The following is a 23,703-nucleotide window of genomic DNA, read 5'->3' on the forward strand; positions in this document are numbered from 1 at the left end:
AGACACAGTTTGCTTACCACAAACTGTTGTGCGTTTGCCGTGCCATGGAATTGCCCACACGTATGCTTTTAGGTGGTGGCAAATGCTCTCAGTGAGAATTAGCCTGGCCTGCAATGAGGGAAGCTTAAATTTAGGTTGTTCTCCTGCGTGTGCTGTGGGATAAGAGCACACAGCCAGGCAGTCCCTTGCATGTGGGTGTGCCTGAGCATTCAAGGTGTCCACAGAGGCATTCGCTTAAGCTGAAATGCTTTTTCACCAATTGCAAATGGGCTCGTAAAAAAACAAACTGTACGTAAAAGCCCTCTTGCATGTTGGTCTGGAAAGAAATAGCTTTGTTGTTGTTTCAAAGAATTAGTGAGCCAACAACACAAAGCTTTGGAGTTGGTTACTGGGTTTTTACTGTAGTCTCTACGAGCTATACAAAGTCTGAAGACATTGTACGTACAGTACATCTTTAATAAGAAGGGAGCTCACAGTCTACCAAACTCTGCCAAATAAACTTTTAATACATACTGTACTTCACTCAGTAGTTGTCCATCTCTTCTTCATGGAATATCTAACAGCTCTAAAAATATTTTCTTGGAAGAGGATAGAATTATCAGTGTTATATATCAATCAAGTATGGTTAATGAAGCAAAGCCAGCATGCTAGTATTGCACAAGGGGAAAAGCCTCCAGAACACAAAGTGGAACAACAAATGCCCTCAAAATTCTGCTGAAGGGAGCAGGAAGCTCTGGATGCCGCATCGGTAGGATTCGTGTAGCTCTTAGGCGTCCTTGTACCGCAGCAGGTTTGCTTTGCCTCTTCACTGCCACATTTCTCTCTGAAACAGGTAGGGATCTTCCAGATCATTACAAAAAAGAAAAAAAAATTTACAGCAGCTGCAGCAAAGTGTGGTACTATTCAATTTCTTGAAGAGTGAGGCTTTTATTTCAAAATATCTTATATTAATATATATATATTTCTATATATGTACTTTAACTGGTATAAAGTAAATTGTAGATCCAAACTTATACTGTTGTTTGTACTTCGCAATCTCGGAAACTTTACCAAAGGAACCATTTTCTTCATTTTTATTTTCAGCTGTCAAAAATCAGGGGCATTATTTCCACCGAATACTTTCTTTCACACAGTAAAGCCACTGTTGTTATCTGGTAAACAGTCAAAGTGCAAATAAGAAATCCATTTGGCTTGTAAATGCTGAGATGGTTTTAAACTTTCAAGACTTTGTCCTCATAAATCAGCAGGGCTTTCACTGTCTCCATGCAGACGGCGCTCTGTTAGGTCCTCGGGTGGATCTGCAGTAAGAAAGTGCAAAAGAGTCAGTTATGTAAAATATGTTACGAGAGGAAAGAAAGACCCAGGCTTCGTGGCACCTTGCCCTGCTCGTGATATAGCTGAGTTTAGATTGCAATATTCTGGGGGGGTTCTTTTCTCTCGGGGCTGCAGAGATTTATGGATGTGCTAGAGGCAGGCCCTGAGCGAGCTCCTGCCTATGCCTTGGGAGATCCTAGATGTGCATCCATCACCCGGGCTGGTGGTGCAGGAGATGCCAGGACAGCTTTGGGCATGGGGCCGTGCTCACCCCAGCCTTCCACCCCCCCTCTTCGCACAGTGATGCTAGTAGCTTCTGCTAGACAAGGACATGCAGATGGATCCATCTTTCAGGTTCATTTGGAGCCCCACCAACCCACTTACCCAAAGAAGGGCAGGATAGGAGTGAGTAGCTATATAATAGACTGGAAAGCCTGACCAACTTCATCTACTCACCTCGGGTGAGATAACACAGCCCGCAACAGACAGTAAAACCATCGCTCTTTATGACTAACACCACAATTGATCTGAGTGAGCGCACTAATGGCTTGAAGAGGAAACACCACCGCCCAGAGGTTTTTTTAGGAAGCTGAAATAAGAATGGCTGACCAGAAGCAAAAATAGCTCTCTCGAGGAGAGACTGTTTCTTTCCTGCACTGATACACACAGATGAATGGCACAAGGGGTCCGACCCTTTGCTAGACGACTAGGTCAGCAATGAAACTCAAATTGACTTGAGTACGAGCAGGCTCGGGCATTAAATCAGGGCTACAAATTATTAGCTAAGCACTAGGTGATATGAAATGCAGCACTAAGTCTTATAGCAGAGATATTTACAATTTTGTGCTCTACTGCTTTGAACTGACCTCTTAATTACAGAGACTGTTATCACAAAAATAGAGGGGTTTCTTCACTGCTCTAAAGAAAAACTTAATCTGGAAATCATCTGACATATTAACTTAGTTGGACAGCTTAAAAAAAAGAAAAGAAAACTCTGGGTTCATTGACCATTTCCTTCCTTTCCCCAGTTCCCATTTTCTGCTCTCCTGATTTGCCACTGACAAGTGACCCTGCTGGGTTTTCTCTCTCGGGGATGAATACCTCCCTTTCTCGTTTGTACACTGCCTGAAGAATTTGTGTGGTTGGTGTAGGAGCAGGGAATGACGAGGGACCATGGTGCCAAGGGGCTGTGGGCACCTCAGGTGCTATTTGCTGCAGCATGAGATGAGCAGTGGCTGCTAAGAGATGTGATGCTCAGATCCCTCAGGGCACCATTTATGGTCTGCATTTCTCTGATGGCAAAGTGTACGGTAAACCAAGTGTTAGTCTGGAAACTGGGGGGTAGGTGGGCTGTAAGGGAGGGCGCAGGCTGTGAAGCTGGAGAGATGCTCCAAGCTGAGCTGCTCTGCCAGTCCCCAGATGCTAAATGCTTTAATTTCCTTCCTCCACCGTATCAGCAGAAAAGCAGCTTGTTGAAGTATTTAGAGGGCTAGTACATGAATGCCAGGTGTTATTAGTGTGAATTACATAAAAAGGGCATTTTCCAGTGCAGTGTGCGCATAAGCCTGGGCAGAAAGCCCTGGGGAGGAGCACTGTGCTCCTCAAGGGCCCTGCAAAGCGGTGCGCAGAAAATTGTGTGTAGACACCAACCAGATGTCAAGAGCTCAGATGAGAGGCCACAAAACATGGGATGCATGAAGAGTTTTCACGTTTTTCAGCAGCTCTGGTTCTCATGGACATTTATGTGCCCTTGTGGGCACCATCGCCCAGCATCCAGACTGAGACTGTGCTCTTGCATTTCCCCTGGTGCCAGTTGCTCTGCTGAAATGTAATGATGTGATCTCCAGCCCGGTCCAGGTACAGCTCCAAAAGCCCCACCTTTTTAAGGAAAGCATTGAAACGTATGTTCTTACCAAAAAAAAAGGAGTGAATAGGGATTTAAAAAAGTGTTGAAACTGCTCCAAAAATTGAATTACAAAATGATTTTTTTCCAGTGTTTGTCACCTGCTCTGACCATCAATAGAAAACAAATCAATTTACAGAGGCTGTGAGCTTTATATCTTTGGCTTTAACAAGTTAATTAGTGAGCTATGCTAAAGGACTAAACACAGGAATAAATGCATGAAAGGAAGGAATGGAGGATGTGCTGGCAAAGCCTTCACTGGATCTGTTGTCCACCTTCTTCTGACACTAATCAGTATTAATCACTTCTGAGAACCAACCAGGAAGTAATACACTACACTGTAAAATTACATATCTTGTGTATATACATGTATTCATATATATACATACATACACACATGCTTATATGTGATTTACTGTGGGCCTTGAAGAATACACTAATAGGTATTTTAATCCTGCGAGTCATAAATGTGAATGTTTTCCTTGTCAGGACAGCAGCTGCCTAACGTAAATGTATTTAGTGTAAGGAAAAGCCTTCATTAAAACAGTTTACAGTTTACAGTCTATAGTGACTTGCTCTAGCTTTTCAGCTAATCACCACAGATATATCTAGGATGTTGACTGATTTGTCTTGTTTCTTCTGCTTTCTTAACTTCCTTAACTACATAAATTAGACACACATGGCCCAATCTTGCAGCCTGGATTGGGGTCAGTACAGATTATAGTGTAATCTCTTTCTCTGATGCCATCTGAAATGACAAAACAAAGAAAAAAATGCCTGTTTCAGGATCTGATTGCTTCTCTTATTTTATATTTATGTTGCTAGACTTGACACTGCAGTACGGATTCAAGCAAAGTTTCGGGGATTATGAAGTAGAATTTTTGCTTAGAAAATGCAAGAGACAGTTGCTAAGCACATCATGTCATGTTGCCTTTGTCAATTGGGTTCTGTAATGATATTTTAAAGCAACAAAGCAAAATTCTACTGGAAGCAGCACCATAAGGTACTCCCCTCACAAGCTAATTAAAATAACTCCTGTGGGTAAATGAAGAAATATTTTTTCAGTTATGAGCACTCACTCTGTAAGTATTTAATTTAAATTAAATACAATAACGCATACTGAATAGATTGGACCATACATCTGCATATTAATGAAACTGCTAAATTTCTAGCAATCATTTCTAGATGAAGGCTATCACCTAAAACTAGTTTGTATGATGAGGGCTGGGGAAGTTAAGAGCAGGACAATTTCACAGAAAAAAGCAAATGCAATTCCTAAATTATATAATTTGCAGACAGCGTGCAGAAGTACTGAATTATTGTAATTTAGCGAGAGTATAACATACTTCTTCATGTTGCTTATTACTTCTTTAATATAACTTTCTTCCATTTTAATTCCCCAATTCAGTGAGAAAAATGTTGCCTCACCGAAAAGGATATTTAATTGCACTGCAAGGCACATACATTAGGACACAATCTTCCAGTGGTGTTTCAGTGTGGAGAGATCAGTTGTGAGCACAGAGCGTTTGCAGCAACAATGATGCTGCAGGAAGAAATTGAAGCAAAGAATCACAGTTCCCTCCATGCTTTCTCCTTTGCTCTGGAGGATGACAAAGAGATAATATGCATCCTGTTTTCAGGGGCCACTTACTGCCTTCTGCAAAGAAAAACTCTGAAATTAGTATCCTGGTAATTTAATGTGGTGGTGAGATTAGCCATGCCAGAAGCACCGTTCAAGAAACTAGGGCTGCAATACAAATCGTTCATCCTGGGGTAAATCACATGGAGGGAAAGAAAAGAATTCGTATGGCATGGGGATCAGTTGGGGTAAAATCTCCTTCTTCAACAAAAGGCGTAGAAGACATGAAAAATGACTAGAGTTAGGACTGTAGAAAAAGGAAGAAGTCAGGAAATCATGACACTAAGCTTCACATTCCTGTGAATTAGTAGCTGGGTATAAGTATGTAGAACTTCTTAATAAACAGGGAAAAATTTTTTGAAAATTTGCTTTTTTTCATTTAGCAGTTTTCAAAAGTTATTTTCCACTTCACTGAAAAACAAAATTTATTCATTTATAAAAAATATTTTGAGCTGACAACCGTTTAATTTTCTTGGAAAAATACTCAATAGTGGTATGAAAATAATTTAATTAAAATTGTTGAATACAGGTATAGGTGGCAGTTTTAAGAAAATGGTTGCGAAATAATTGCCAGTGCAAAAGAAAATCTAGAATCTGTTTTTGAAAAACACTTTTTTTTTTCAAAAGGTAATAACCTCATAGTGGGAGAAGTGTAGCCAGCTTGTTTACGTTCTCTCTCTTTGCAGCTGTATCTCTGCATTTTCCGAGCAATGCATGGTGAAAGTTGTTACCTGTTGGCCTACGTTACCTGAATCTCCAGCATCTCAAGAGTATGTCACTAACAGGTGCATGGGGCTAAGTAAGACCTGAAATGCAGATACTGAGTTGAGTCTTCAGCAGTGTTTCATGCTACAAAGCAGCTGTACAGCTGCTAATACAGGTGTGGCCTGGAACAGCCAAGGAATGGATGTAGGATCCAGCAGATCCCTTTGATCTAAAATTCTTCCCTTTGGCCACCAGAAAGGGACTCAGTGATGTGCACTAGGTTTTTTTTTCTGAGGTGCCAACGTCTGTAAGAAAGTGACCTGGCGATTCAGCAGCTCCAACCTGCTGGTTATTAAGCCTGGACCCAGCTGAGCAGCCTGAATCCATCTGAATTTTCACTAAATTATGGCCAGAAGTGTTGGGTGGCTGGGGAGGTATGCAGTGATCTTTAAGACTTTTACAGCAGACGTGATGATGGAAAAGATATGGGTGAGCAATCATTAGTGACTCCCTTTCCTATTAAGACCTCCTGGGTATAGACAGAAAGACAACTTACTCTGGTGGTCTTGATTTTATTGCCAGTCGCACACATCCATCCAGAATTATCAGGCAACGTCTTACATTCCTCTCCTTCTAGGCAGGGCTCCATCTCACACCACCATTTCCCAATCACTATTGAAGCTAAAAGAGAAAAGATAATGTTCACAACTATGTTATAATGAAAAATCTAATTAAATAATGTCTCAAGGGTCTAACACTGCATTTAAGAGGCAGAGTGTCCCTTCTAAACCCTTCAATTGAAATTTAGTTGCAAGGATTTCACATTTAATTACTTGTTTTGCATCCTATATTCTCTAAGACAGTACGCTGCTTGCCGTAGCTTCCTTATACATGAGATCTGGTCTACTCTCATGCTGTGACGGTGGGGAATGCTGTGATGGCAGCAGGAGTGCTTCAGACCAAAGGACCATCCACCTTAGCAGCCCGTCTTCACGAGTGGTCAATCTGATCTTTATGGACATACATAAGAACAAGGCAAGTCAAAACAGATTTTCCTCAGAATATTCTCCAGGTCTTCAGGACTTGTGGCTCAGGGTACTCCAGAATAAACAGTGTCTGCTTTGCTTTCAATACCTACAGCTGGCTTTTTCTTCCACAAATCTGTGTGGAATTTTTTGAACCCATGTAGACTTTTAGCTTTCACAGTATCCCATGGCAGGGACCATCACAACTAGAAATAGAAGGTAAGGTAATATGGAACAGCAGCAGAAGTTCATTTTGTTGAAACATGATTATGAATTTTATAGAAACCATATTATCTCTAGCAGTAACTTTTAATTCCCAAATATTTAATGTTGTAAATAATGACAGTGTTTGGATCTTGTTGTTTGAATTTAATTGGCACATATGTTTGCAACCTTGAGTGTACCTTAATGAAGTTTCTTGTCTGGGAATTGGTATCTGTCTATAAACTTAACTGTATCTTAATGACATTTTTTGTCTGGGGACTTCGATAAACTTTAGCTAACCTTGCAAACTGTGACTAGTTGGCGCATGAGTGGCTCTGTCTGTGGTTTGTTTTCCCTGGCAAGAATTAATTTCATGGTTGCACTCATGAAGCCTAACTGTCAGAGCTTCTCACACACTTACTCAAATAGAGATGCTTAACCCATTCATATCACCCCACATAGCTGCTTCAAGCCCATAAAATACCTTTGAAGCAGCAGACTACCCTGTATGACACCATCCAGCTCTGGAAAATGCCCTGTTGTGCATGCATTGATTTAAGGACATTTCAGAGTTTATAATTAAAGTCTTGATTTAATTTTTATCTAGTTGTAATCTGTTTACACTCACAAAATCCTAAGGAAACACCCAAAGACATATCTGCAGCTGCTACTAATGTCCATCCCCTTAATTCACAGCTACACAGATGAAGCAACAAGTCCCTTTTTCTCTAATCTCTAATATATGACCAACCTACACTGAAAAATAAATGCACCAAACCCACAGCTACTCCTAGACTAAAAAGTGTGTATCACTACTCCATTTCATCATGCAAGAGGAAGCTCTGCATGGCACAGAGACCAGGATACTGTGGAAGACAGAGACTCAGCAAGGGACAAAAGAGGGACTCTGGCATTTTCAGTAACACTTGAACTGCATTCTTGGTTTTGGGTTAGGAGAAGTGGGCACTAGGTGACCACGGCTTCAAAGTTATGTATCATCAGCATTATCTACAGAGCGTTATACCCATCACACTATCTTACCAGACCTGCTGTTGTCCCACCTAAGCAGCTGACTTTATTGCTCCAATCCTAATTTATCAGGAATGGTTCCCCTTTTGATCTAGCTCTGAAAGGAAAACTGCCTTTTCATAAGACTGTTCCAATTTAGCATTTTGTTTTCCAGTGCTGTCTATGAAGAATGAACCACTGCCAAGACAGTCAACCCTCAGCCGCTTTGAACTCTTCTGGCAGCCTCATGTAATTATCTCTTCTCCTTAATGCTCCCCTGACTTTCTGATCGAGCTTCCGTTGTTGCAGACTAACAACCACCACACACACACACACACACACACAGATGCAAGCATGAAGGTGTGTAATACTATAAATGTATATTTACAAAGGGGAGACTTAAGTACACATGCTTACACCCAAACTGAGCCAAATACCATATTCTTTAGGTAAGAAAGTAACAGAGAGAAATAATTTAGATTGGTTAAATGAACACAAAGGTATTCCATGTGCCCAGAAAGGAAGCTGGTTTTTTATGTAAACTGGTAGTAAACTCTGGGAAATAAAAATGGTTAATATAGAGTGGGAAAGCCTGTAAAGAAGGTCAAGTATACATTCATTAAATTTCATTTTTATTTCCTTTAAAGTGCAATTAGGACTTCCCTTGGAAAGGTGAGATCTGTGTTCCTCAGATAAGCTGGACAAACCAGCCCCTGCCACTTGTTGAGGTGCATGGCTGATCTGAGTGGCACATGGTCAAGATATTTGGTGGGCCATGCTGGAGTGCGTCCAAGTACAGCCCACTTTAGTGCACAATAAACCAGAATGAGAAGCAATATTTCTGGGCCAGCTAATTAACTCTAAGGGGAAGCTACCGCAATTCAGGAGTCCAGGTTAGTATCTCTAAAACAGGCCTTCACTTTGTACATAATTATACCAGCAGAGTTGCTGAATAACTGTCCCAACAGGGATCTGGTTTTCACCTGCTGAGTTTACTTGAAACACAGGGAGAAACACCTTGGGTTTCAAAGCTCCTTTGGTCTGGAAGAAGAGTTGAATAAGCTGGAGCAAGTGAGCGAAGCTTAGAATAGTTTTGAGTAGAACAGAATAGAATAGTTCAGTTGGAAGGGTCCTACAATGATCATCTAGCTCTCTATGTTGTCTTGCCTACTTCTTCTCACAGCTTATACCTCATTTTTATCATGTAATATATCATTTCTCCATATGTACAACACACACACACAAAAACCCCAAACCCTTTACACCTGTGCTTGCAAGGCAGTTTAATGATGCTATTCACACACCATTTTCAGAAGGGTATCATTAATGCTGCTAACAGTGGAGAAAAGAGATATCTGCCTTTGCTATGCATGAAAAGGCACATGAGGGCTGAATCTGTGCTCTAATAATAGATTGTGCAGTGGGCAAACTGAAAAACCATATCCTGCTAAATACTGGCCTTCACAGCAATCATCAGAGCAGAGCATCCTCAGAATACGTGAGAAGAATCCTGTGATAAGGAATCAAAAGCGATGATCGTAATTATTTACTAGTAGCAGTGCTGTAGCATTAAATAACCATGGAGAAGGATCCTATGGTGCTAGGTACTAAAACCCACAAAGCCGAACGCCCTGGCCTAGGGAGTTTACAATGTAAAACTGAGATATGAGATGAATACAGACTGAGAGGCGGCGTGGAGAAGCAATGTTGTTCATAGCAATTAAAATGCTCTAACTGCTTATTGATGCTGTTAAATACAGCCCAAGTATTCGGATATTGACCTTGAAAAATAATCAAATGCAAAGTCAGTGCTGAACCTTAATGTCAACTGATTCATGTAATAGTGTGCACATTTTTTTGTGTGTGTTTGTGTGTGTGTGTGTATATATATATATATATATATATATATATATGTATATATATATAAACATTTGTGATCACAGTGAAGTTACAATCACAAGGTAGCCCACCCAAGGGTCCACCAGTCCCTACCCAGTATAGCTGGGCTGGAGGCAAGGCTCCTTTTATAAAGGGGGAAACTGAGGCCATGTGCAGATGAAAAGCTCCTATTTGTCTCTAATATGTAAGTGGGCAAAATCCTTTGTAAGTCTGAAGCACTACAAAGCTCATTGTGGTCTAGTCCTCAGCACCATGCTGTGGCAGGGGCATCCAGAGCCCACTGAAAAGGATTTCCTTTGAGTCTTGAGTTTAGAGGTTTTCTCTTCTAAGATCCTTTTAATCTTCAGGACCAGTTGTCCTTCTTGGGCACTGCTGATCCTTTGAGGTCTACTTGATTTTAAAGTTTTACACCTCCAGCTCTCTTCAAAGAGGCGGGATAAAAACTTTAACATTAATCAGTGTGCTGTGTTTGAGATTAGGTATACCTGGATGGGGAGGGGGGGAAAAGCTTCCCTGGGGAATGCAATGCAGCTTGTCTACGTTTAGGTTATGTCACGCTGAGATGTGCTGAAGCCATCATGTGAGAGAGCAAATTGTTAAAGTTAAGGTGCTTTCCCTCGGGGCGGTTTGCATTCGAGATCTCCCAGATCCTGAGGAACCTGAGCTTCTCGGTGACCTGAACTGCTAATTCTGGATGAGAATTACAGACACCCATTAGTCACCAGGCATCACAGTCGCAGGCTGTGATGTGCTCACATCATGCTGAATTAGATGCCTGTAACATTTTGGCGTGGTTTTCATCGTGTTCTTCTCACTGTCTGGGGAATACATGAAGCATGGAGATTTTCATGCAAGGCTGATTTGACTGAGACAGATACCCTCAGCCATGGGAAAAGAAAAAGGATATGATATAAAAGAGCCTTGACTACTCCTGCTTTGTTTGGGTTTTGTTTGGTTTTTTGTGTTCCCCAGCTCCTGCTAGTGTAAATAAAGGATTGCTTATATCTGAGTTCTTTTCAAGAAAATGCCTCTTTTATAAGAATATTAAATTCTAAACGTATAAATAATGGAGCTGCTGAGAAAAGCAACTTTCTTCAGAAAATTCTTGAGATTTTTTTCTAGTCCAATTCACACTGTTTTTTTTTAATCTTTGTTTGCAAAGCTATAGAAAATTTTTGATCAAAATATTTAACTTTTGATGTATTTAGTCTGCATGGATTAACAGTCAAAAAAGCATTTGGTTGAAATGGCATTTGCTGATCATGTGTACCGAACAGAGAAATAAACTACAGATAAGAGATCCGGGGATCAGACTGAATACAGGGAAAGAGCAAGAGAATAGCTTATATTTGCTAGTGTTTACACAATTCTATTGCATTTTAAAATGCTCATAATGCCCAAAGCTTTAGGTGGCTGCAGGGAACTTCCAGCTTAGATTGAATTCAGCGGGCTTCAGCCTGCAAAGTTCATAAGAACCTTTGTAGGTTGCATAAGGGTAGTGGCTGCTTTGTGACTTGTTCTTGTGCATCATCTGGAGCACAAAGTTTTGATGCATGAAGAGAGCCGGCTGTGGATGTTTTCCCCTTGAATTTCAGTAATAAATTATTCTATTATGTGACAGTAAAAATGCACTGAACACCTTCAGATATCTACATCTGAACTGAGATCAAATCAACATGGAAACGCTAACCAATCCATCATCTTCCTCTTGAATCAAGCAACATTTGGAAAAAAAATACACAATCCCTTTGATTAAAACTTCCGTACTTGTTGAAACTCCTGAATTTGTTATGTTTCATGTTTTTCAGTCTTCAAGTTCTTGCATGAAACTGAAGCTACTTGGTTGTTCAAAGCAGCGACTAAGTGCCCTCTTAGAGGTGATTAGCAGGGCAGGGGCAGAGGGTGGTCTGGGAGAAAATGTGCACACGTGGCCCAGAGACGCGCAGGGACTTGCTTGTGTCATGTTTGCTACTCCGGTGTGTATAAAAAATGCAAAGACTTTTTTTGCAGATGGAATTCTCCTTTAACTTTTCTGCATTTGTATTTAGGAGATTGCTTTAACAACATGACAAACTATATATGACAATAAGTATTAAAGACATTATATTTAACAATGTAACAATATGACAATACTCACAGAGTAATATATAACTTTAATTCATGTTTGTGGAAGACCCTGAAACATGAAACAGAGCAAAGTATCACCATGCATTTTTCAACAGTTTAGAGGGAACATGCTATGTATTAAAATGTTCCAAGATTGCTTCTGCATTTGCCATTGTAAAGCCACAGCAGCGCTCTCTTTTTGCCTGTGATAAAGTATACACATTTTGTTTATATAGAAATAGAATACAAAGGAATAGAGATATTAGATTGCACTTCCTCCTGATCATAGGTATCATGTTACTCCGAGGAATAAGAAACAGAGTTCGTTTTCAAAACCAGTATGACACTCATTGCAGGATGGGAAATTTTTTACTGTAAGTATAAAGCATTCCATTTTAATCTAGTTTCCACCAGAGAAGATTGATATAAATAAAATTTAAATAGAGAACACATTTCACAGATGCCAGCAGTGAAAAAGACTTTGTCAGCTTAATGAAAAGATATCAATTTTCTCCACTTTATTCAATAAATTGTGAGTCATTTTCTAAATGGATTAGATTAAAGGAAAGTTCAAACTCCCCATGAGAGACTCTTGCACTGGTGGAGACTTCTGGCAATGGCAATAGCACAGAGGTAGGTAAAATGTTTCAGGTTGTTTTGTTGTTTTTTTGTTTTTCTTTAAAAAACTGATATAAACTAGAATAGGAGAATCTGTAACCCTGTGCTCACCTATTCCTTATAAAACAAAATCTCGGCGAATTGAATGAGACATGTAGTTTCTCTTACTTTATTGGGATGTCATGGGGTGCGGAATGAATTATGGGGGTGGGAACACACTTTCTAGGAGGATGAGAAAAACAGAGTGAAAGAAAGTCATATGAATGGTTATGTATTTCATAAACAGACTGAGATACCATTTACTTCAGGAGTTGTAAAGCAGTAGTCTGATAAGTTAAAGAATACAAATCTGAAACAAAAGATTTCAGGTTGAATAATGCTGTCTAAGAGAAATACAGGATGTTTCCTACAGGGAGTCCATCAAACCATCTGCTTTAATTCAATCTTACTCAATTTTAGAAGTAGCAATCTAATGCTCACGCAGTGTAATACTTTGCAGACTTTGATAACAGACCTCTCATAACTCTGGGAAAACTGACATTTCTCCAGTTTAAAATACAAACACAGTGCAATCAGTTTGGCAAGTGATGTCTCATATCTCCTAATTGCCTCAGATCCAGTCTTGCTGAGTTAATTTAATATTTTTCAATTGTAGTAAACATTAAAAAGAGATCATCATATTAAGTTTTTTTCTTTTAGAACTTTCTGATCTTTGCAATATTCTCCAGGTTTTTGAACAATATTTTATTAATTCACTGGCAGAAACTTTAGAGAGAATTGAAGTGGTTTTTTTTTTTCTTTCCATCCAGAATTCTTGATTTTTCATTGCAATATATTCAGCAGCCAGAGTAGGATATTTTTAAGAGTGCCTGAACAACCCTGTGGGCTGCACTAAAATATACCCATAAAATATGAAAGGGCAGATTAGACGCAAAGAATCCATGAACAATTTCTGTTTAAGATCTGCGTAAACCAGCACAAATGGTGCTAATTCGACAGCATGAGAAGACTCACGAGTGAAAAACCACTTACGTTGCCATTTTCTAGCAGTTGGCGTACTGTTAGGTAAATTGGAAAAAATGACATAGGCATGTTGTATACTTCCCTCCTAACAATATGACTAATAGAGATGGTGTTGGCTAATGGCCTGAGAATCAGAAATTCCCAAGGCTTGTTTAATCCCAGCTCTGCTTCCGACTTCCTCTATTACTATAGGTAAATCACCTTCTAGCTATACCAATTTTCCATTTGTAATTTTATTAACTTAAGAGGAGGAGTTATTTTTGCCTTGTTTCCTTGTATGTTCCCCTCTGTCTTTACTGACCTGTTGAGCTTCAACGCTGTAGTGCAGCATTTTGGGACTGACCTTTTTTCTGCATTTGTACAACTAGAAGAATGGTGTCTTGGACTGAGTCTGGGCTTTCTAGGTACTATGATAATAAATAATAACATTAAAATTATATGAAGTCTGTGTGCTGCCAGAAGGTTTTTAAGCACCTGCCTGACTTTCAACTGAATAGAGATGGTCTGTTAAAGAGCAGATTTCATACAAAATAGCTTAGATCTTGCAAAGGCATTTCTAGCCCTCAATGCTGTTCAGCCTGGGAGGGTCGAATGCTGCAGCTTTCTCATTTTTCCATGTCCCTCTCTTTGCACCTTTGGAAACAAATGTTGCTTAGACATATGGCTGAGGGACATCCATAACTGAAGTAGGACCACGATTTCTCATGGGTGGCACCTTCATGGTGAGTGAACGTGCATCTTGACTTCCCTGAGTGCATTAAAAATGACAGTACTCAAGTCCTCTGAGTACTTATAAAGTGCGTACAGCTGTTCAGAGGTAAAAAACTGTTTTGTTAGCTAGGTACACAGATGAAAACATCCAGATTTTTAAGGAGAGCTGTAGGATTTGCATAATTATCTTCTGAGTCAGGTAGATCTCGGAGATCTCAGCAGCACTGAGTACAGGCCAATGAAAAGCAATCAAAATTTTTCTTGGGCCCTATAGTTGAACTTGTGAGATCTTTTCAAAGTCTCAGGTTTTAAGGTAATAAAAAAATTAAGACACCAGAAGCTGTCAGGCTTGGAGGCCAATGGGTTGTAGCACTCCTTCCCAGAGATTTCAGAATGTCCCAGGTCAGTCGAATTGTGCTTAGCAGCTCGCAACCCCCGTATGGTTCTCATTTGCTAATACTGTACTCAAAAGGCATCGTTGGCTTTTTAAATTTTTCCACATTCCACTGAGCTCAGACATGACCAATGCTTGACTTTTTTTCTCTGACAGTTATGGATCATAGTTGATATTATAACTGAACCTTCACTGCATTATCTATCTGGAAACTTGATTTCTACAATGAAAGGCAGAGCAAGCCTTGACAAAACAGGTTTTTGCAGATATCTGTGGCAGAGAGAAAGGCCATGAAATGGTAAAATAAACCATGTATGATAAACTTGTCACCCCAAAAGTGCATAGTGTATTCTACGACCTTCCAGAGTGCTGGATTTATATTTATATATATATAAGTGCAGAGCCTTATATTTTTTCTTGGAAATTCTTGAATTCCTGCACAGCAACGTGCATCTAAGGCAAGTGCTGAGCCACCCACCTTTATTTATAATTTTATGTGTGCGAGTTTATTGGTGTTTGACATAACCTCATTGCAAAGACAGTGGGTCATTTGAGAGCAACCTGCTGACACTAATGAGTGCTAATGAGACTAATGAAAACATGAAATGTTCACATGCAGGGAGCTGAAATGAATGCAGGTGACTGAGGATCCCCTCCCAACCTGTATGGGGAAAACTGATCTTTTGTAGGTAAGGGAAACCCATTGCTGCTATTTATTACTGAAGTTTGGAACTGAATCCATCCCTTGCTGCAGAACAAAGCTGAGAACAGGCTGCTAAAATATTTGTGCAGTGTTATTTACACCCTATTTGAACTGCTTCTAGATAGCCTAGTGAAAGCTTAACCTTATTGTTATATATTTAATGAAATGCCAACGAACTGCAGCACAATTATACATTTTTGGAAAGACAATAGGAAGCTGCTTATAAATATTCACACACGTGTTTCAGACCAGGGTTGAGGACTGGTGTGCCATCAAAGAAGAAAAATGTCTCCATGCAATGTTAATTTTTCATTAATAATAATTCATTAATAAAGTAAATGAATGAGTGGAAATGTGGAGAGAGAAGAGCCAGGCTGTGAGATGAGGATAAGGGAGGTACACAGAGGTTTGTGGGTGGCCTTTCAATGCTATGCCTCCGGTGGCTGCAGGGACCCCAAGTCATATATATATATATATATATATATATGTATATATACACAGTGAGCTGCTGTGGTCCTGATGCTGCTGTGGAGATGTTTGCTCACACAACCAGCATTGCTGGGAAATGACTGTGTTGAACTGAAGATATAATTGCTATGACTTTGTCCCTCATGATGGTGGAAGTGAGCACCCAAGAGGAACAATTATTGGTTTCTAATGCAAAAACAGGCAGAGCGCTGTGTTTAGGGTCTGATCCAACAGTTACTGAAGAAACAGGAAAAAAATCCTCCTTAGTTTTTGCACGGTTTGGATCAAACCTGGTGTCTGTAACAGTTGCCGTTTGCTCAAAGGTGAATCCCCTGTGCTGCAGGGGGCCAGGCTTGGCGAGGTGGAAGGGAAAAGCTGCAATATGGGCTCCGAAGGGTGAAAGTCTAGTATGAAATTTTGACTGAATGAGGTGCCAGAAACATAGCTTAGCAGCAAAGCACTCTATGAAAGAACACTGAGAATGAATAAATTATACAACTGTAATGCATTTATAAGGCATAACAAAGCATGCATAATATATTGGATAGTTATCAGTTATGAAATTAAATTCTGGTGTACTGCTTGGGTATAAATTGTGTAGTATTTGTGTCTTGTTGTTTCCAGTCCACAGAGAAGATCCCTGTAAATATATAAGTAAGGAATATTCTTCCCTTGAATCTGCAGAAATTAATAACACGTAATGTAATTATGTGTTATTAGTCAATGAAAAACACCTTTTTTCAGCCTTGTGTATGTTTTTCCAGGGGAATTTTTTTTTTTTTTTTAATGTAAGCTATTATATTGTCACTGTTTTTGTCTGTGAAAAATACTAAGTTCTCTGTGCTTTAAAGACCTACGTCTGAATCTCTGAGCTTAGAAAATGCTGAAATATGTGGCTGGGGTTCCAGGTGTCTCTCTGTAATAGTGAGGACTCTCAAGTGGGTATGTGCTGCTGAAGAAAGCATGTGAGGATGGGAGAAGTGGCAAAAGAACTGAAAGCCCAATGATCAGAGATCGGTGTGAGCAGTAAAAGGGTGATGTTTCTCCTAAAATCTGGGTATCAAGGAATTTTTGGAAAAAAGAGACTGCTAAGATGTGTGAGGTACATGAAGCCATCTGCTATTCTTCCCTTAAAAAGGATGGAAAGAAGATAATAATCAGAGCTGGAAAATTCCTGAATCAAAACACTCCTTAATTTTGAGCTCGTTATAAGAATCTAATGTCCTACAAGGGTCTGAATATCACCGCTAGTCTGAGACTCTTGCTGGGTCGAGTGGTATTGGCAGATTCAGCAACACATTGACATGTGTGATTAAATACAGATTTCAGCCATCACTTTAGTGACTCAGGTTTGCAATTTTATAGGAGAATCCTTGCTTGAGGTATCATCCTTTTGGACAGGCTGACCCCACCATGGGAGGATGGGGTTGGGTGTGATCAGCTGTTTGCTGGCATTGTCACGGTGGCAGGATGTGGCTCTGGAGGGACCTTCTTGTTCTCCCCAGTCCCACCCATGCAAGCACCTGCTGGTGTGGTCATATTTATGTCCAAAACACCCACCATCACATGTCTTTGTCCTGTCTAGCAGCAGCAAAGATGCCTAACCGGTCCATAGCTGGTGATTAAAACACTTTTTTCAAGTAGCTGAAGTTCATCTGTGCTTGACTTAATGTCTCATAATCCATTCTTGGTACAGTCTCTTTCCCCCGAAATGTTCTGCCTCTTGTGTCCTGCACCCTAATAAAATATGTGCAAATCTGTTATCCAACGGACACATATGCAGAAGAACAACAGCCTTCATTAGTTGCCTTTTGGCATGTGGCTGGTTGATCTTCAGAGTAAAGCGATGTGGGTCAAAGCCCTGATGAGTGTAACCCATGGATGACCCAGGTTGCTCTGGGAAAGGATGGGAGCAGCCCTTTGCTATTGTCTGTACCTACCAGCTATTTTCAGACCATATCAACTACAGAAATATGTTTATCGCAGACTGGTTTATAGCTGGTGGAGTGTTACTTAACCCCCCACCAACCAACCAACTCACACTGCAAACTAGGGTCAGGTGCCCTGTGCTCGCGTTGTAAGGATGATTCAATTTGAAATGATAAGCTAAGGGAGGTTTTATTGTCCTAATGATGGTACTATGAACTTGCATGTGGTGTGCCACTTTATGCACAGTCTTACCAAAAGGCAGAGCTTGCAAATTTCTTTAGGAGGTAGTTCAGTTAACTTGCAATTATCTCTGCTGTGAAAAGACAATACAGTCCGAATTCTCTTCCATGAATTGGGGATTGCTGTGGTATAAATAATACACCTATAGAGCACTTAAATCTCCACAGTCCAGCTCTCAAAATTTATCTCAGAAGGGCACAGTTTAAAATCTGTGTTGAGGAAGCTGTTTTCAAAGGTTAAGTTACATGAGCCAACTGCCACTCCACAAGGTAATTACTAATTTATTACAAGTGTTGTATTCATTCAAATCTCTTTGTTCTGTGATGTAAGACAAGTCTAATTTTGTTTTAGATTAAAGGAACGTTTGTTTTTTGTAAACAAATCCCTAGCTACTATTACAAATTACATCATGCATAATCTTGACATGATAGATTTGGAGATATTTCAGTGCAACAATGCCAGTGCAATCGGAACGAGAACTGCGAGCCTGAACAAAAATTGATGAATGGAGCACACAATACTTTGTATCTCATATCATAGCTTAATTACTGCTTCAATATGCATGGAATAAGAGAAGTAACTCAATTATAAAAGCTTATCAGCAAGACTTAAGAACAGTGAAATTCATGAGTGGATATTAAACTGACCTTAACTGACAGGCTTTTCTTTGAAATTATGTTTTCCTTCAGTGCTCATAATGCTTATTTACTCTGAAACATTTTACAGAGCCGAGAAGTCTGTTAATGGGCACTTGAAATTTCATAGCTGTGTTAGTATTGGCACAGTTCATGTCTTTTTTGCCTCCATTCATTTTAACTCTGAGTTGTATTATTTTAAAAGATGAAAATTCACTACCATTTATAGTGGGTTTTTTTCCTCTTTTTTACCTTGAAAGAGTCCCCAGATTGCACTTCTAGGTAAGTCTTTGCTACAAATAATTTATGTGATGACCTTACTCTGTTGTCCTTAGAGTAAATAATCCTGAATTTATACAAGGATCATTATTTCCTATGTAATGCACAAGATATGCTCTTGAAAAAAATAACCAGATAGAAGGAACTGTGAGTCTTAGACTCCAGATACTCCAGGAATCTTGTGCACACTCCAGTCAGATGATTCTTAGCTATGAAGCCGTAAGCTCTATTCTCATCACTACAAATAGGAGTTTAACATTTTATTTTTCACAAACATCTGTCCTTGTTCTACTTGATCTCATTAATGCTCATACAAAATGAATGTAAAAGGAGCCTGAGCATGCCCAGTGCAAGTTCTTTTACAAATCTGAGCATGAATTAGCGTAAAATGCTTTGCAGAATATGTTCAGCTCTGCCAGTTGCAAAATGTATGCAAGCAGAAGGCCTCCAAAGATGAATAGCTAAACAAAGATACTCAGAATTCATACAGTTACTAGCAAACTGAACAGGAAGTTGGTTTAGATAAAATTTTATAGTACTCCTTTTTCATCTTTTTAAAGCACTTTAAAGCAGCACAAGGTTGAAATAGCTGGATTTTCTTTCTAAATAGTCACCTCCACAAATACTTGAAAGTTAAAAGTAGATCAAATAGGAAAGATAATTGGCTAGTGAATCCCCTAATTCTGGGCATTACTTTGCAGTCCTCAGGCTAGTAAGATTTCCGATTTTCTGCTTTAGCAGTGATCACCGATGGAAGAGAAGACGGATGAAAAAGAGAAGCAGGTGAGTGGACAAGTGTTGGGAAAACTGTAAAGGCTGGATACGTGGAGCTAATCTGAACTGTCATTCCACACAGAGGTGAGTCCATCTTTACGAGTGCTTCGATTTTATCAACCATCACGAGTTCACAGTCTGAGGCTTTACAGCAGGAGCATCTCCTGGTCTATCTTGCACAACCACAAACTGACTTTACCAAGTTCTCAAGAAATCCACGTGTCCACCTCCAGAGGCTCCTTGAACACAGGACAGTTAAGAAAAAAGCACACGGTGAAGGGGATCATCACTGGACATCTCTTTATTTAATCAGTTTAATTATCCATTACGCAAATTCTGCAGAAGCACTTCTGTCCTTATTGGCACCTACCGTTTATAATGTGCAATGTCCTTGACAGCCAGACATGACCATGTGCACAGAGACTGGGACTCAAAAGATGGGAATGTCTACAAAGTGAGTCTTCACCTGACCAACCAACGTTGCAAAACTAAGAACTCCTAAGTTGAAGCTTCCTCCTATCTGGAAAAGAATTTCCAGAAAAGTTTATCCAGGGAAGTTTTTGCTATCCTGCTGCTGCCATTTTTTATTTAATTTTATTTTTTGCCTGTCCTCACGTATAAGAAATCCCCTTGCACTATTCAGGTTGATCTGCCATACAGCTGTAGGATTGATATTCTTTCCAGTACCACTTACAGTATCTGACTTCTCATTCAATCAATCGATCTGTGTGAGTGATTTCTTGTTTCACTTGCTCCAGGCTTCTCGTCAGTATCTCTCTCTCCCCTTCTGCTCATTAATTCATTCTCCATACCTGTGACCTCAAAGTCAAGGCTGGAAACTGATGGCCTCTCCCATAAGACATTGAGCATGGGTAACGGTCACATACTTGATTGTGTGTCACATTTAGTACAAACACTCCGAGACAGAAATGTTGTTATTTCACTTTAAACTTTAGGTGCTGATTTTTTTTTTTTTCCTGCTACCTAGGTATAATGCTCTTACCCTGGACCTTGTGATGACAGGCAGCAGAAATGGCTTTGTTACAGAAGGCAGTCTTCAGAGTTTTCTAATTTAACTGTCAGTGAAGGTAGAATATGATAATTTATTATGAGTGCCTTTTGCATGGGCTTCCTCAAATGTTTATAAACTCATTGAAATAATTAATACAGGAGTTTTAATAAACTGTTTATATTCACAAAAAGAATGTAATTTGCAGGAAGGACTGTTCAGGTGCTAGGAAACACAGATAGACCACATGAATTAAAAATAATGGCTTGTATCTAAAGTTTATATGACCTTTTTACAAGTTGTCTAAGGTTGCTTTCTTGGGGTGAAAAAGCGTTTCTGTTGGGCTGGTTAAGCTATGCACTGCACAGACTATTTTAGGAAGGAAAAAAGAACGACCTTCTGTTAGCTTGGGGCTTGTCAAGACCAAGGTTTATCCAAAGAAACAAAATACATTATCTTAATTAAGTATGTCAATATAAGCCTCCTTTTTTTTTTTTTCCCCTTCTTTTTTTGGGGGGGAGCAATTGTGGCTGCATACTATTCTCAGGAAAGCGAAAACAGTTTTTCATTCATTGGGACAATTTACATTTATCACTGCAGCAGGTCATTACTTAATCAAGCACAAGCTATCTAAACCAGCCTGCGACCATCCTAACGTGGTTAACAACAATAAAATGTATTAACAAAAGCAATTCCCTCACAGGAATCCCACCAGCTAGGGCTTTCCCAGGCTGCCTGGGCAGCAGCGATTTCCCCCCTCTGCCTGTGAAGCCAAGGTGAGCACACGGCTCTCGCAGGACACTTGCAAGGATGTCAGATTCAGGCTACTGCGGGTCAAAGAGGAGCAGCTCTCTCCGTCTCAGTGTTCTCCCATATTTCCCTTTCTATCAGGTTGTGGGGTATTGAGCTTGTGCTGAGGCGAAGAGCCTGCCTCCCCGAGCTGAGCACGCACCCTGGCATAGCAGGGCTGTACAGGCTGCAGGGCAAAGCTTCTCTGCTAGCGCTGGGCAGGCTCTCACTCTTGTCCTCAGAAACCAGCCTGGACCTGATACTTGACTTCTGCCCTGCATCCATATAGCTCTGAAAAAACTATTGTTTCCTGCCATTCTCTAGTTAATAAGTAATTGCTATTGCTGGTTCAAGGCAAGTCTCTCCATATGTGTGTGGGAAAGGTTACCTTTCGCCCCAGTATCATTTATCCTCTTCAAGGTTAACTTCAACCTTTCCATGAACCACCTAAGTGCAAGCAGGTGCACACAGCTCGTCCTGAAGCAGAAGCTGTTGCAGGTCCATGAGCTCCTGCATGAGTACTGGGTCTCCCTCATTCCGAGTGCCGTCCCTTTGAGACACCAACTACTTTCACTGCTCCAGGCACCGTGAACTCAAAGTCATATCACGGAGCCAAACTTTTCACGCAGAAATAGCAGGTGGAGAGGAGACAGATTTTTTTTTTTTTCCTCTTTTTTTCTTACCTCATCTATATAAACACAAGAAAAACCCCTCCACCACATTTAGAAAGGCAATCACAGATATTTCACATATCAAACAGATCCATGCTTATCTTGTAACTTCTGGTGTCTTAAAACTCAGGGGTACTATGTTCTGCAAACAGCTCCTCTTTGCTGTGCCGGTGTGAACCACTAGCAATCGCCAGCTCCAGCCCTGGAGAGAGCTTCAGCAACTAAACCAAGGTGGATAGCAGGGAAGGAGAGGAAAGTATGCACATTTCACCAGGCACACTATAATTACTAATTCATAGCAGAACAGATCACAGTATTTCACGCTTATCCCATATAATTCAGTCACAGCAGTATTCATTTTACTATTAATTTTAATAGAATAATTACCTTTATAAAGAAGAAAGAAACTACCGTTAGAGGGTCAGATCCTCAGGTGGGGAAGATATGGTGATTTAAGCTAGTTTGATGAATTTCGTAATCTTCCTTTTCCTTCCTTTGAAAAGGAAGTCAGCAATTGACTAGTTGCCAGACTTACAGAGATAATCTATGCTAAATGAAGCAAAATAAGAAGAAATGGTAAAGCAAAGAAATGCAAACACTTAAAAGTAAAATTTACATATCTGCATTTGAATGTTTATGTACATGTGTGCCTGGCAGAGACATGCGCACACATACACACACGTGTCTAAACAGCCAGTTCCCAGTTCATTCCCAACGCTGTCTGGCAGGAGAAACAGTTCCCATAGTGACACACATTGCTGAATTTATAATGTTATGTGTCCAGAATCAGCTCTGCAAAATGGCAAGGAGCTTGGGATTCCAATAACATCCTTTTTGAGTATTAGCAGAGAGAAGGGTTTAGATTATGAGCTGTAAAAATGACCTACGAAATAAGGAACAGACAGCTATATTATTATCTCAAGAGCCCAGAGAGATATGCAAACCACTTAAAAATTTTGCTCTTGGTCACCAGAAACTTTTCATACAGATACTTTATAACCTGCAGCTGTCATAGTTCATATATTCTGAGAATAAGTTTAGACCTTACCCCCTGCCATTTGCTGCCCTCACAGCCGTTCTGCCTTTTTTCCTGTTTTCCCTGACATTTTCCTTTCCTCATCCTTTTCCTTCATTTTCCTGTCCAGGCTCAGAGGAGCAGCTCCAGCAGATCTGCCTTTTGCACAAGCTGGCGTGGCAGAGGCGAGATAACGGGAGGCAGGGCTGCTGGGCAGCTTCTGCGTCTGCCTCTTGTCTTTAACCAGCTTCAGCTGCTGTAATTTAGATACTTCAAGGAGCTGCATTATATTAAAATGAATTGCTTTGAGAATTACTACTGAGATTAATTGAATTTATGGCCCCATCCAGGAGTATATGCCCTCTTGTTGTGATTAAGATAATCCATTGCTTAAAACAGAAGCTAAAATACGTGTCAATTTTGTCAGTCAGCAGTGCTGTCATTGAAGTTTTTTACCTCCAAAAAAAATAAAAGGATTTCAAGATAATTGTTACCTTTCTCTCTGCTAAGGTTTCATATTCAACTATTTTATTTCAGGGTTCTGTTTAAATTGAAACTACTACAGCATTATATGCAAAGAGAAATCAATCTCAGAGGGGGAAAAAAGAAGAACCAAATATAGATTAAAAAGCTGCCTCTCCA

The 23,703-nt window shown here is 40.0% G+C and overlaps 1 protein-coding gene across 2 annotated transcripts in view; it reads right to left on the reverse strand.

The window, feature by feature from the left end:
• Positions 1-1,280: 1,280 nt before the first annotated feature.
• TAFA1 (TAFA chemokine like family member 1) overlaps positions 1,281-23,703 on the reverse strand; it is a 225,396-nt gene continuing 202,973 nt past the window's right edge. For both annotated transcript variants that reach the window (XM_075513995.1, XM_075513994.1), the window contains exons 3-4: positions 6,118-6,242; positions 1,281-1,298 (exon numbers count right to left, since the gene is read on the reverse strand). In XM_075513995.1, the coding sequence (XP_075370110.1) occupies positions 1,281-1,298; positions 6,118-6,242 (143 nt within the window). The remainder of the gene's footprint in view (positions 1,299-6,117; positions 6,243-23,703) is intronic.

Source organism: Mycteria americana, chromosome 11 (assembly GCF_035582795.1).
Source record: "Mycteria americana isolate JAX WOST 10 ecotype Jacksonville Zoo and Gardens chromosome 11, USCA_MyAme_1.0, whole genome shotgun sequence".
Classification (NCBI taxonomy): domain Eukaryota; kingdom Metazoa; phylum Chordata; class Aves; order Ciconiiformes; family Ciconiidae; genus Mycteria; species Mycteria americana.